The following is a 12,585-nucleotide window of genomic DNA, read 5'->3' as shown; positions in this document are numbered from 1 at the left end:
ATTTACAAATTGAACCAATATTCTGAACTACATGATAATGCAGTTACTGTTAGAAAATGAAAATTAGAGGTAAGAAAGTGAAGTGGCGTGAACCATGACACCCAACTCAACAAAGATAAACTAAACGCTGTTTATTCTCTTTTAATCCTTCACCCGCCAAACCAATCAATACCTACCACGCTTTTTCCTTTAATTCCCATTCTTTCATTTTTAGTGTCTTTTTTTTTTTTTCTCCATTATTTCTCTCCATCATTATTATCATTTTTAGGGTTTCACTGTTACACATTTTTCTCTTTCTCTCTCTCTTTGACTTCTAACCTATCACTTTTCTACTTCATCGCGTGCGCTGCAGAGTCACCACCCCACTTAGCTTTCTCACCACACAAACCCTTTTCAACTCTATTTTTTTATTTTATATTTATATTTTTAAATAAAGATAGCTCTATATTTTTTAATACACTAAAATAAAAACAGCTATGTAAAGTGGGAAGACATTGAAGTTAGGTAGTATCTGAAGATGGAATATTAGTGAAAACGTTGGAATTTTCTTTTTGGCCTTTCAATTACAAAAATAAAATTAAATAAATGCTATTAGGTTTCTTTACCCATTCATTTTTTTATTACTTTACTTAATAATAATAAAACGACAACACACAACTCAACTTTCTGCGTTTCGCCACATTAATACCATTCTTCTCAAATGTTAATGTCATAGCTGCCAGGTCCCACCATGATTCTCTAAAAAAAATTAATTAATTGAAAAAAGTAAAACAAATTCTAATACTAAATCGATTATTTTATTTGTATACTTTTCTTTTATAACTATAAATATTAGAGATGTGAACCTTGTTTTATAAAGAACTTGTAACTTTTTTTTTCAACTGTTTTTAAGTTTATAAAAGGTTTAGTTAAACCGAATATATATTTCTTGAAAATGGGTTTGTTCAAAATAACATGTTTGACAGTTGACCCGACAAATTCAACAATAATTCATAAAAGTAAAATAACATGGATGTAATACATTTTTTAATATTAAATGTATCCATTCAATTTACTTATATGGTAAGTAAAAAAAATGTAACTTAAGTAGTTGAGTAAGGTGGGTGAGTTATTATAAATTTATATATTTTCATTTTAGGAATAAAAAAAAATGTCATAGACCATAACAATACTTACAGTAAAAACATAAAAAACTTACATCATGCGAAAATTATTTTGAAAGAAAATGAGCAGGCTATGATAATAATGACTAGAAAATATCGTAATTATTAAAATAAAAGTATAAACATCTTTTAAGTATTACATATTGGAAGTGAAAATATTGCATAGTATTGTTGGATAGGACAAAATTAGGATTTGAATGTGTTATTTTTTTGAAGTTTAGTGTAAAAAGAAACATTTAAAAAAAAAAATGTTCTTAGAATTGAAATTGAATGTTTGTTAAGGTGATACATTAGGTTTGGAGAAAAACTCATAGTTGAATAAATAAACAGAGTGTGTAATTTGTAAATAAAAAAAATAATGCGTGGTAGTAGTCATATGATAATTTTTCTTGTAGGTTAAATATTTAAAATAAACAGATATACTTGTACACTAAATAAATAAATAAATAAATATATATATATATATATAAACTTTATTTAAAGCGTGTTTTATTTTTTTATTATGTTTTAATTAGTTAAAATCAATGTTCTATTTAATTCTATATTTTATTGGCGAAAATATATGTTCATTCTCTACATTTTTATTACATTAATATTGGTTAAAAAATATACGATTTTAGAAAAATAATATTAATAGTTTGTAATTTTAGTATTGGCACGGTAGTTGGATTTTGTAAAATAATTATCTGAAAAAAAAAAACTGTTTTTATAAGTTGGAAAATGGTAACTTGCTCATTTTAATAAATTTTTTGCATTCAACTCTGTATAGTAATAGATTAAAGATAATTAAAATATCATTATTATTTTTAAAACGATTGTCTTAAAATTATTATTAAAAAAGTTGTTCACATTATAATCTAATATTTAATTAATAATTAAAATAATTTAACTTCAATGGTTGTATCTTAAAAAATCTTTTTATGAGATTTGGAAACACACGGAAAGAAAGGTTAGTTATGACACCTAGTCAAGAGTTTCAGTGGGACCCATCTTGCTTATGAAACTCACTTTTATGTTTCCGCAATTATATTCTATTGTATTAAATTATTAAAAAATATCTCTTAAATATAAAAATATCATTTTGCTTACCAGTGAACATTATAATTTATTTACGATTTTGTCCTTTTTGTCATTTTTTTCCATAAATTTGGTTTACCATTAGTCTGTGTTAACCCAACAACTGTGAGAAATTAAAGCATAATTTAATTTATTTTTAGATTATCTCTTGTGAACTTCTTTAATGGATTGTGGTTATCTGTTTTAAGTATCATGCATAATCACATATTTTAAAGTTTTAAATAATTACAAGTATTTTAGTATTAATGTACAGAAATATATTTTTATGGTATGATATTTGTTTTAAAACTACTAATTTATTGATAGTTCATGATGACATGAAACATGAAGTTAACTTACACTTTTAGACACGGATTACACAAAATTTCTTATCCAAAGTTCACAAAAATCAGAAAAAATTACGATTTACCAAATCAGATATTTACCGTGAATATCAAATCTATGAGATATTCATTTTGAAACATGATCACACAAGTTTGTATCTTGCTACATTTAATTCTATGATAAAATAAGAATTCATTGTATTTTATTAATACTGTAAAACAACATTTTGATTCTGATTTTTTTTTTTTTTACAAAAAGTGGTGCAAATTTTGTTTGAAATTACATAGAATGATTTGAAAATATTATGAATCTTAGTTAAGTTGTGCATGATGAAAACGACTTTACCAACAAAAGTTATGCTTCGTGCATACGAATTTTAGACTAGTGCAAAAGGTGAATTGAAGTCATGCTCAAATAAAACGATTTATAATATAATTTTTTTAAAATTTAAAATTGTTTGTCATGGGAACAACTTGGACAACTGAATTAAAGTTTTGAGAGATCATAACTGCTTTCAATTTTTATATGAAATTAAGAGTTGTGTTGTGCATTGCAAATAGTTTAATTGGCAATGTGAAAAATAAAAAAGTTATGTTCAAAGGTGTGAGGAGTTTCAAGTTGTATATGAAATTAAAAGTTGTGAACAGGAATTGAGGAATTGAGTTAAGATCTGAAAAAAAACAACTGTGTTTGCCAGGAGTTTCAATTTGATTTGCATTTTATTTTATTTATTTTAACGAATACAACGCGTAAATTAATCCAATTAGGATTTATATAAATCGGTTAAATTTTGTAGGTTTTTTTATAGGATATTTTCAAATAACTATTTTAATTTAATTTTTTAATCTCTATCTTTCTCTTTATTGTTTGGTAACTTATGGTTCTCATTTTTTATATTATAAATTAAAATATAAAAAAACATTGAACATCAAAATCAAATTTAAACTATTAGAGAAATACCAAAAGTAAAAAAAAAAAAAATCTTATAATATGTTTAAGAATCCCTACCAAATTAATGAATTTGAATCTCATGACAATACACTCAATAAATGAATTAAGTTTTAAATTAAATTAATCTTGCAACAACCTTTATACTCATAAGAGTCCTATACAATATTGAATTTCTTAATCAAGTTTACTGGTAACAATAGGTATATGCAATATAGTTATGGATATATTATATAAATGTTTTTTTTATTACTAGTATTTTTTTTTTTAAATTTGAAAAAATAATTACTAAAATAATAAAAGCATAAATAATTTTTTTATAACGAGTAATTATTTAAATTCAAGAAAATAGATACTAAAATAAAAAAAATTCTGAAAAATTATTTTTCTATTATAAGTATTTATTTAAATTTTAAAAATAATAATTAAGATAATAAAATTAAAAAATACAAAAATATAAAAAAGTGTATAATTTATTTATATACATATAAAAATGAAAATACATGCGTATGTGTTGCTCTTTATAATAATAAAAAATAATGAAACTATAATTATAAAAAGGAATGTAAATAAATTTTATAATTTAATTATAGACACTTTTTATTTATTTTTTAGATAATTTTATTTATTTAATAGATGATTCTATTTTTAAATTTATAAAAACAGTTAAGTTTTAAAAAAGTAAAAAAATATGTGTTTACGTTTTTTATAATAATAAAAAAATAAAATTATAACTATAAAAATAAATGTAAATAAATTTTATAATTTAATTTTAGACATTTTTATTTATTTAGCTGATAATATTTATTTATTTAATAAATTTATTTTATTTATTTAATTTATAAAAATAGTTAAAATTTTAAAATAATAAAAATAAAAATAATTGAATTTAAATAAAATAGTAACTTAAAGTTTAGAAGTGAACAAAAAAATTGACACAAAAAAGGAGAATCCATCCTGATTAGTTATTCACTGTTATATATTTATAGATATAGATAAATAGTAAAAATTTAGTATAGACATTGATAACTATAAAAGTATAATAATAATAAAAATATAAATTTTATTTTAAATAAATTATTATAATAAAAATACAAAATAAGAAAAAAAAACTATTACACTTAGGTTTTCGCTAGTCATTATATATAAAATTATTTAGATATTTTTTTATTTTAAAATATAATTAAGAGTAAAAAAAATATTAAATACGTATCTTTTATATATATTTATATATATTTTTTTAAATTTGATTAAAGTAGTTATATATTTTAATTTAAAAAATATAACTAAAATTTAAATAAGAATATAAAATGTATATACCAAAGAAAATAATCTTAATATGTTGTTATAAATGAAATAATAAATCTATTATTTAACTTTAGTATTATTTTAATATTTTACATTAAACTTCGTTTTTTATATATATTTTTTACTTTAGTATCAGCTGTTTATATACATAAATACACTTTCAATTTTAATCATACTTTATTATTACAGAAATTTGATTCGTTAGAATCCCAACTTAATTTATAAAATATAAAGCTTCCATGTTACTAAATACTCTCGCTAAGAAAAAAATCTGTATTTGGTAAAAATAGAATTATTATCGACCATTATTTATTTTTTACCATAGATCAGGTATAGTGCGTGTGTGTATATATGCTATAAAATGATTATGATATTACTTAGGTAATTATATACATTTAATTTATTGATTATATAAAATGCTATATACATTTTAAAAAAATTAATTATTTTTTTTTATTTTCATTTTTTGTTGTAGAATTTAGATTATCAGTTAGGATTTTTGTGCTGTCTTTCTGCTATGTTTTCACTGATTTTTCTGTAAAAGAATGATATTCTTTTCCTTTATTCCCCTTATCTTGAGTATAAACAGAATACTAATCACAAGGTTAAACTAAAATTACTTGAAGTTAATATTTGTATTTGACTATCTGATTTGGAATTCAGCACTAACCCTCCATGACTAATCCAACGATGATAATTAGGTTTCTGACCACACACATGACATAGTCACAGATTTATTGTTCTGTTTTTTTTTTTTTTTTAAAAAAAAACACAATTTTAAATCCTTATCAACATCATGTCATCACACTCGGGACAATATAAAATTAAGAATTGGTATTCACATCTTAAACTAAAAAAACCATTGCATTTCATAGCAGCAGGAACAAAAATTGGGAAAGGCCAAAAACATGTCCTTGTTTCTTTCTCCCTTTTCAGCGGATTTCCTTTTTTCTTCGAAAAATAATCCAGTTATTGAAAAATCTCTTTCATTTGATGCACAAAAAATTGAAGAATGGATGGCAAAGATTGAATACTTTTAAATTTTATTATATCATTTGTTGAGAATTTAAAAAATGGAGGATTAACAAAGAAGAAAAGTCCATAGTCAACAGGATCTGTGCAATGATATTCCCCTACCCCTTCTGTTCCCTTTATAATAAGATGAGCTCATTATTTTTAATATAACAAAAAGCGAAATTGAAGTGTTTCAAATAAAATCAACAAAAGAGAAAAATAAAAAGAGAGAAAAAAAAAAAAACATAAAAAGTTGAAACATTTACTTCTTATACAATACAAGAGGTCACATACAGGGACCTTCACTTCTCTCTTTCTCTCTCAACATTCAACTTCTTTTCTTTCCCCTTTTCACAACCATTTCTGAGATTCCTTCTCTAGTCTTCTCTTATTGTACAATTCCCATATACATCAATCCTTTCGGGTTGTTGCGAGATTGTTTATGTCAAATTTCTTTAAGGACTGTTAAAAAGACAAACTTTCTGGGTTTATTGGTTCCTGCTTTAAATTTTCTTTCTGGGAACTATCATTTCTGGATTTGCCTATAAAGAAAGCATTTCTACATAACTATTGTATTTTTTTCAGAAAGAAAAAACATTTTTTTATTGATTTTGTTGTCAAAGAAATATATATATATATTTTTCTAATTTTCTTGCAATTCTTTCTTCAAATCTTTTGATTAATCTGCGAGAAAGATTGATACATGGGTAAACAAGGTCCTTGCTATCACTGTGGAGTTACAAGTGAGTTCTTGTTTCTTCAATATATAATATTTTCTTTAAAGTTATTTACTGTCTTTTTTTTCTTCTTTATGCAAAGAGTTTATGTATTTGCGAATTGAAATGTGTTGAGGGAAGGGATTATGTTTAATATGAACTATTAAAAAATTATGTGTGCCGTGTGATAGTCTGGATGTATATGAATTAGAAAGAATACAACTGTGCTGTTCTCCATAGTATTTGTAATTGAAAGTTGTGAAAAATTATGTTTGTTTCCTATTTCTATGTGTTTTTGTACTCTTTTGTTGCTATTTGTTCCGCTATCTATTTCCAAATCCGAGACCATGTAAATGTTGTAAAATTAAGCATACAGTTCATTGAATGTGATACTCCTCAATAGGAACAACACTCACTGCTTTTAAGGTCTTTATCAAAGAGTCAACCCACAGTTCATGTCTTGCTATTTGGATGGTAATAAGATAAGGGAATCATGTTTTTTGTAAAATGGCAGAAGTTAATTCATTCATGTATTTGGAAAGACTTTTCCACAATTGTTTTCATTTCCTCTTCAAAGCAGTTTTTTTCATCGTGCCAGAGGATATTGGAAGCATTGCATTCATCTCATCCTTCATACACGACTTGCCACTCCCTTGCTCTCTGTCTGATGAATAATCGATACTTGTACCTCTTCATTATTTTCTTCCGAAATATTTTCAATTTGAAACTATTAATTTTGTGTGCATCACTTATTGGCATGACTTGAAGATTTTCATTGCTTTGCTTATAATTCCAATGCACTTTTCAAAGTTTTGAAGTTTTTACAACTGGTTTTTTTCTCAGTTTTCTAGCACTGTGTCTTGCACTAACTACAATTTTTTCAGTCCTTAAAAGAAGGCAATGTGCCATTCAACTTTGTTATATGTATGAGACTTCGCAGTTACTTTCAGCATTTTTAGTTAAATTGCAATCTTTGTTTCCACTATCAGCCTATAACAAGTGTAATTTTCCACCAAACTGCAATCATTGACTCACCATCAGTGTCCACAAGTTTTCGTAATTTTGAGTCTCACCACTAAGTGCTTCAGGTTTTTTAAATCAATGTTGATTTTCCTTCAAAAGGAAAGGGTATTGACATGTATTACTCTTGGAAATTTAAAACCAGTTGGCTAATAAAAGTAAAATAATCAACATTTTTTCATATGACCGATGTTGTTTGTGATGCCAACATTTATGGAATGACAAACAAGATAGTGATGCATTAGCACTCTCATCTCTGTTTGCTTAACCTTGATATCTGAACCTTGAAGCTTTTGTTGAGTTCAGCTTTCTAGTATATGAAAGATACTAACCAATGTAAAATATTTTAATCCAAGAGGTTCAAGCTATTTCTCAATATCTAGCTTGACTTGTATTTTTTGTAATATGAATCATGAATTGGATTGTCAGGAAAATATGAACTTGTGGTTGTTAGTAGTCTATCCAATCTGAGTTACATCTCTAATCTTGATTACAAGGGCTCTAAATTTTTGTAGGTTTCTGACAATTGAGCATTGCTACAGGCACACCACTCTGGCGTAATGGACCACCCGAGAAGCCAGTACTATGCAATGCATGTGGGTCTCGGTGGAGAACAAAGGGAACTCTTGCAAATTATACCCCTTTACATGCTCGAACAGAAATTGATGCTTGTGGGGATCAAAAGGTTTCCAGGGTAAAGAACATATCAAATAAGAAGAGAGAAGTGACATTGCTCAAGCCAAATAATGACCATGATAATGAACTATCTGGAGGGTTTGCACCTGAGTACAGCCAGGGATGTCAAATCTTCGCAGATGAAGATGTAAGCAACCGATCAAGTTCAGGATCGGCTATTTCTAACTCAGAGAGCTGTGCACAATATGGTGCCATGGATGCTTGTGATCTGACAGGTTGGATTAAGATCTTCATAACTGATTACAGCAGAATTGCGCATTCATCATTTTGAAATAAGTATTGGTTTTATTGCCTGTCCAGATTTATGTTAGCACAATCAAGTAGTGAACAATTGAGTGTGGAAAAATGAATGAAGAATTAGATTTTGGGAATGGTTTAGTAGTTGTTGATTTTCCTGGAAGAGAAACAATTGATCTTTGCTGACAAACCAGAAGCTCTAATTATAACATTTGTAATGACAAGTTCTGTATATAAACATGGCTTATCTTTTTTTCTTTTTGTTTAGTGTATGACATTATGTAATACTTTTTCTCCTAATAATAGAATGCCAGCTCTCACATATATGCTTCATATGTCTAGTTCATTATTAATTGACTTCAATCAAGAATTTCTACTTGTATTACCATGCAAAACATGTAATCTCCTCTTTTTCGTTTATGAAAACATGTAACTAATAATAGATTTTTGGTTAATTTAGGTCCTGTTCAGTCAGTGGTTTGGGATGCCATGGTGCCTTCAAAAAAGAGGACATGCGTTGGTCGGCCAAAGCCTTCTTCTGTTGAGAAGCTAACAAAAGATTTATGTACCATTCTTCATGAACAACAGTCTTATTTTTCTGCATCTTCTGAGGAAGATCTTCTTTTTGAAAATGAAACACCAATGGTCTCTGTTGAGATAGGACATGGAAGCATTCTCATCAGGCATCCTAGCTCTATAGTCCGTGACGAAGAGTCTGAGGCTAGTTCTCTTTCAGTTGATAATAAACAATGTCCAACGAGTGAGGCATATTCTTATGTTGGTCCCATTACAACGCATAATGATTCTAGTCACCTGAAGCCATCATCTCTGGAAGTTGAAAAGATCAGGAACTATACCGAACAAGGAAGGCAGCCGGAGCAACATAAAAGGCATGCTTTCACAAACTATTTTTTGGCATACTTTGCAGACAGCTATGGTTGTGTATCATTAATTAATGTGACAAAAGAATCTGTTCTAATGTTACACTAAGCAGCACATTCTGTATGTAGGTTATGAATTTTCCTTGTGCATGTTATGAACTTGTAGAAATTGTTTTGAAAAGAGACAAACATACTCTGTCAACACTAATGTTTCTGTTTTTTAAATTTCAGTGAAAATTCTCAACTTGAAAGATTACAAATCCTTGGCAATCATGAATCACCGCTGTGCTCTATAGATTTAAATGTGAGTTACATAGCCCTTCCCATTGTTTTTTGGCTTAAATTGATAAAAACTAATGCTCATATTTATGTTTGTGTTAACCAATTGGACATGGTTTTACATCAGTGACTGTGCTTCAATTTTTAGCACTACTTTTTAGTTGTCTTTTGAATCGTTTTCTTGGATTCTTCATTCATATAACTACACAGCAATCAGGCAGGATAGCACTTGGATTCAAGATTTTTTAGAACACTCGATATTTCCTCAGACAATTACTTTTTATTCCAGTATTCTCACCTTGTTCAGTACAAATATGTATTAATTATTAATAATATATTATTCGGTAAGACTGTAGGGCCTCAAATATGTATACTTGTTGAGTACTTAATGTAATCACTGTTATGTCTTGTTAGGATATAGTAAACTATGAAGAGTTTTTGAGAATCTTGACAAATGAAGAGCAACAGCAGTTACTGAAGTTACTTCCTGTGGTTGATACTGCTAAACTTCCTGATAGGTTAGAGTTCTACTCTTTCATTTGCAGTTCGTCATGTTTTTCTTGTAACCGATATAAAAGCTTGCAAATTCCTGTGTTATTCTTTTGTAATAGTTTTACATCGGAATGTTGTAGCCATTGCTAGAATATTTCTGTTTTTCTTAAAGGATATATTGAAGATGTTGGGATTTAAGACTGAGACCGTCAATGTTGACAACTTGTGTGTTGTGTGTGCAGCCTTAAAGTCATGTTCAATAGTTCTCAATTCAAGGAGAACTTAACATATTTTCAGCAGCTTCTTGCGGAAGGGGTTTTTGATATCTCATTGCGGGGGGCAAAACCTGAAGACTGCAAGACTTTGAAAAGACTTGCCATATCCAATCTGTCAAAGTCAAAATGGGTTGAACACTATAATTTTCTCAAGGTTTGTACCATGTACTAGTTTTTTATGTCACCAATAGATATCTTGTTTGAGTATGAGTATGTTGACACCTAAAAGATGTTACTTCTTTCTATAGACGCAGAAATGTAAAAACAAAGCTGGAAAATTTGATTCTTTTGGATCTGCTGTTACAGCAACAACTAATGCAAACAAGAGAACTCGTGACAGCAGAAATCAAAACTTCCCAGGTTAGCTGAAAATCTCATGCATCAAAGACCAAGAAAAAACCTTTCGTTTATTGTCTCCCTAATGTAGACAACTTTTACATTGCATATAAAAAGTTCTGCCTTTAGAAATTGTGTTACTGTTGTTAACTGGTTAAACACAGCTAGTTATAGGTTCCTTAAAACTCATCTTGCAAATTTCAGAAATGAATACAGAAATGAGGAGCCCAAAGAAAATGATCACAAAGTTTGACAGTGAGGTCAAAGAGGGTGTAGAAGATGGTGCTTGCTATAGTCCAAAGAGTCTATTTACTTTGCCTACTGATGCTAGTTCACTCATGCTTGATTCATTAAACTTTGTGGAGGAGATTAATGAGCAGGATCTGCTGCTAGAGGTGCCATCCAACACTTCTTTTCCTCAGGCAGAGCTCTTGCACCCTAGTTCAAGCCATGGTGCTCAAGTCAGCACTAGTAGTAGCTCAGTGTATTCACATCTTACTCATCATTAAGCACACACTCTTTACCAGTTCATTTGGATGGTTAGTTATGGAGCATGTTTTACATCTTAAACCCATGATGGTTGTTCTTTTGTTTACTTGCAAGTTGCAACCTTCTTTAGCTTGGATTGCCAACTATGAAAGTTGGGTGGGTTTTTTCTCTTTTTTTTTTGTTGTTGTATAGGTTGGTATAAGGTTGGTATAAGGTTGTAACATAGCATGACATGAAGAGGGATTATGTAATAATATCCAGAGCTTTTGTGAATAATTTTGCCACTATGTTTTTTTTTACTCCACATAAATAAAATGAGAAGACAACATTATAGGAGGTGTGTGGAGGAAGTGGACAATCATAGGATCTAAAGTTAAGTTTGAGAGTGTGTGACACCCCATACCCGACATTCTAAAGGTGCATTTGATTTGATGCATTCCTTTGTCGAATGCTTAATTGAGATGTAACATGAGATGAAATTTTATGGGTCCAGAGAGAAGTTTTTGGTAGTGCTGGTATGTCGGGTCAGTTCACGTGATTAACGTTGTTTTGTAAAAAAATAGTGATAGATTATAGTTTTTTAGGGACATATACTTGGTTACATGCTTACAAAAATTGGTAAAATAGGATTGAAAGTATTTTTTCACTTGGTTTAGCAATTAATATACATTTCAAATTATCTTGGTTAAAATACTCTCTTTGTCCATGTTTTTGTTGAAAAATCTCAAATAGGTCCTAAGATTTTTTTTAGTCTCAATTAGGTCTATATTTTTGAAAATGTTAGTATAGTGTTAACGGTGTTAAGGATATGCCACGTGTCAATTTCTCATTTTTTTTGAATTTTTGAATTTTTTTGATTTTTTTTTGAATTTTTTGAATTTTTTTTTGAAAATTATTCATGCCACATGTCACATCAATATTGTGCCACGTGTCAAGTCAGTAAGGTGACACGTGTCAAGTCATGTTTGAATCTCAATTTGGTCCATATATTTGTTATTTTAATTATATTTCAGTCTATTTTTTTTTAATTTTTAATTTCATCCTCTCCAAATTGAGGTCAAATTTAACTTTTATATAAATTTTATAATGATATTTTTATTAAACATTTTAATAATATTAAGTTTATTTTATATTTTGTTTTAAAATTTTAAAAAATTTATTTTAACTTGTTACAAAATTGTTTTAAATAATTTATATACAAATGTTAGAGTTGGTTTAAAATTAACAATTTTATAAATATATTTAAAAAAATTTAAAAAAATGGACTGAAATGTAATAAAAATAACAAATATATGGACCAAATTGAGATTCAGACAATAATTTGACACGC

General features: G+C 27.7%; 1 protein-coding gene across 1 annotated transcript; it reads left to right on the top strand.

Annotated features, from left to right (window-relative positions):
* Positions 1-6,113: 6,113 nt before the first annotated feature.
* On the top strand, positions 6,114-11,531 carry LOC114173984 (GATA transcription factor 26-like). Its single transcript, XM_028058699.2, has 8 exons — positions 6,114-6,577; positions 8,113-8,481; positions 8,964-9,393; positions 9,616-9,688; positions 10,078-10,181; positions 10,398-10,584; positions 10,679-10,790; positions 10,971-11,531. The coding sequence occupies exons 1-8, from the start codon at positions 6,538-6,540 to the stop codon at positions 11,273-11,275; spliced, it is 1,620 nt and encodes a 539-aa protein (XP_027914500.2). The 5' UTR covers positions 6,114-6,537; the 3' UTR covers positions 11,276-11,531.
* Positions 11,532-12,585: the final 1,054 nt, after the last annotated feature.

The sequence above is a fragment of the Vigna unguiculata genome, chromosome 2, assembly GCF_037176805.1.
Source record: "Vigna unguiculata cultivar grain cowpea cultivar isolate G323 ecotype 2 chromosome 2, ASM3717680v1, whole genome shotgun sequence".
Taxonomy (NCBI): domain Eukaryota; kingdom Viridiplantae; phylum Streptophyta; class Magnoliopsida; order Fabales; family Fabaceae; genus Vigna; species Vigna unguiculata.
Note: the sequence above shows the minus strand (reverse complement) of the source record. Positions and strands in the feature narration are given on the sequence as shown.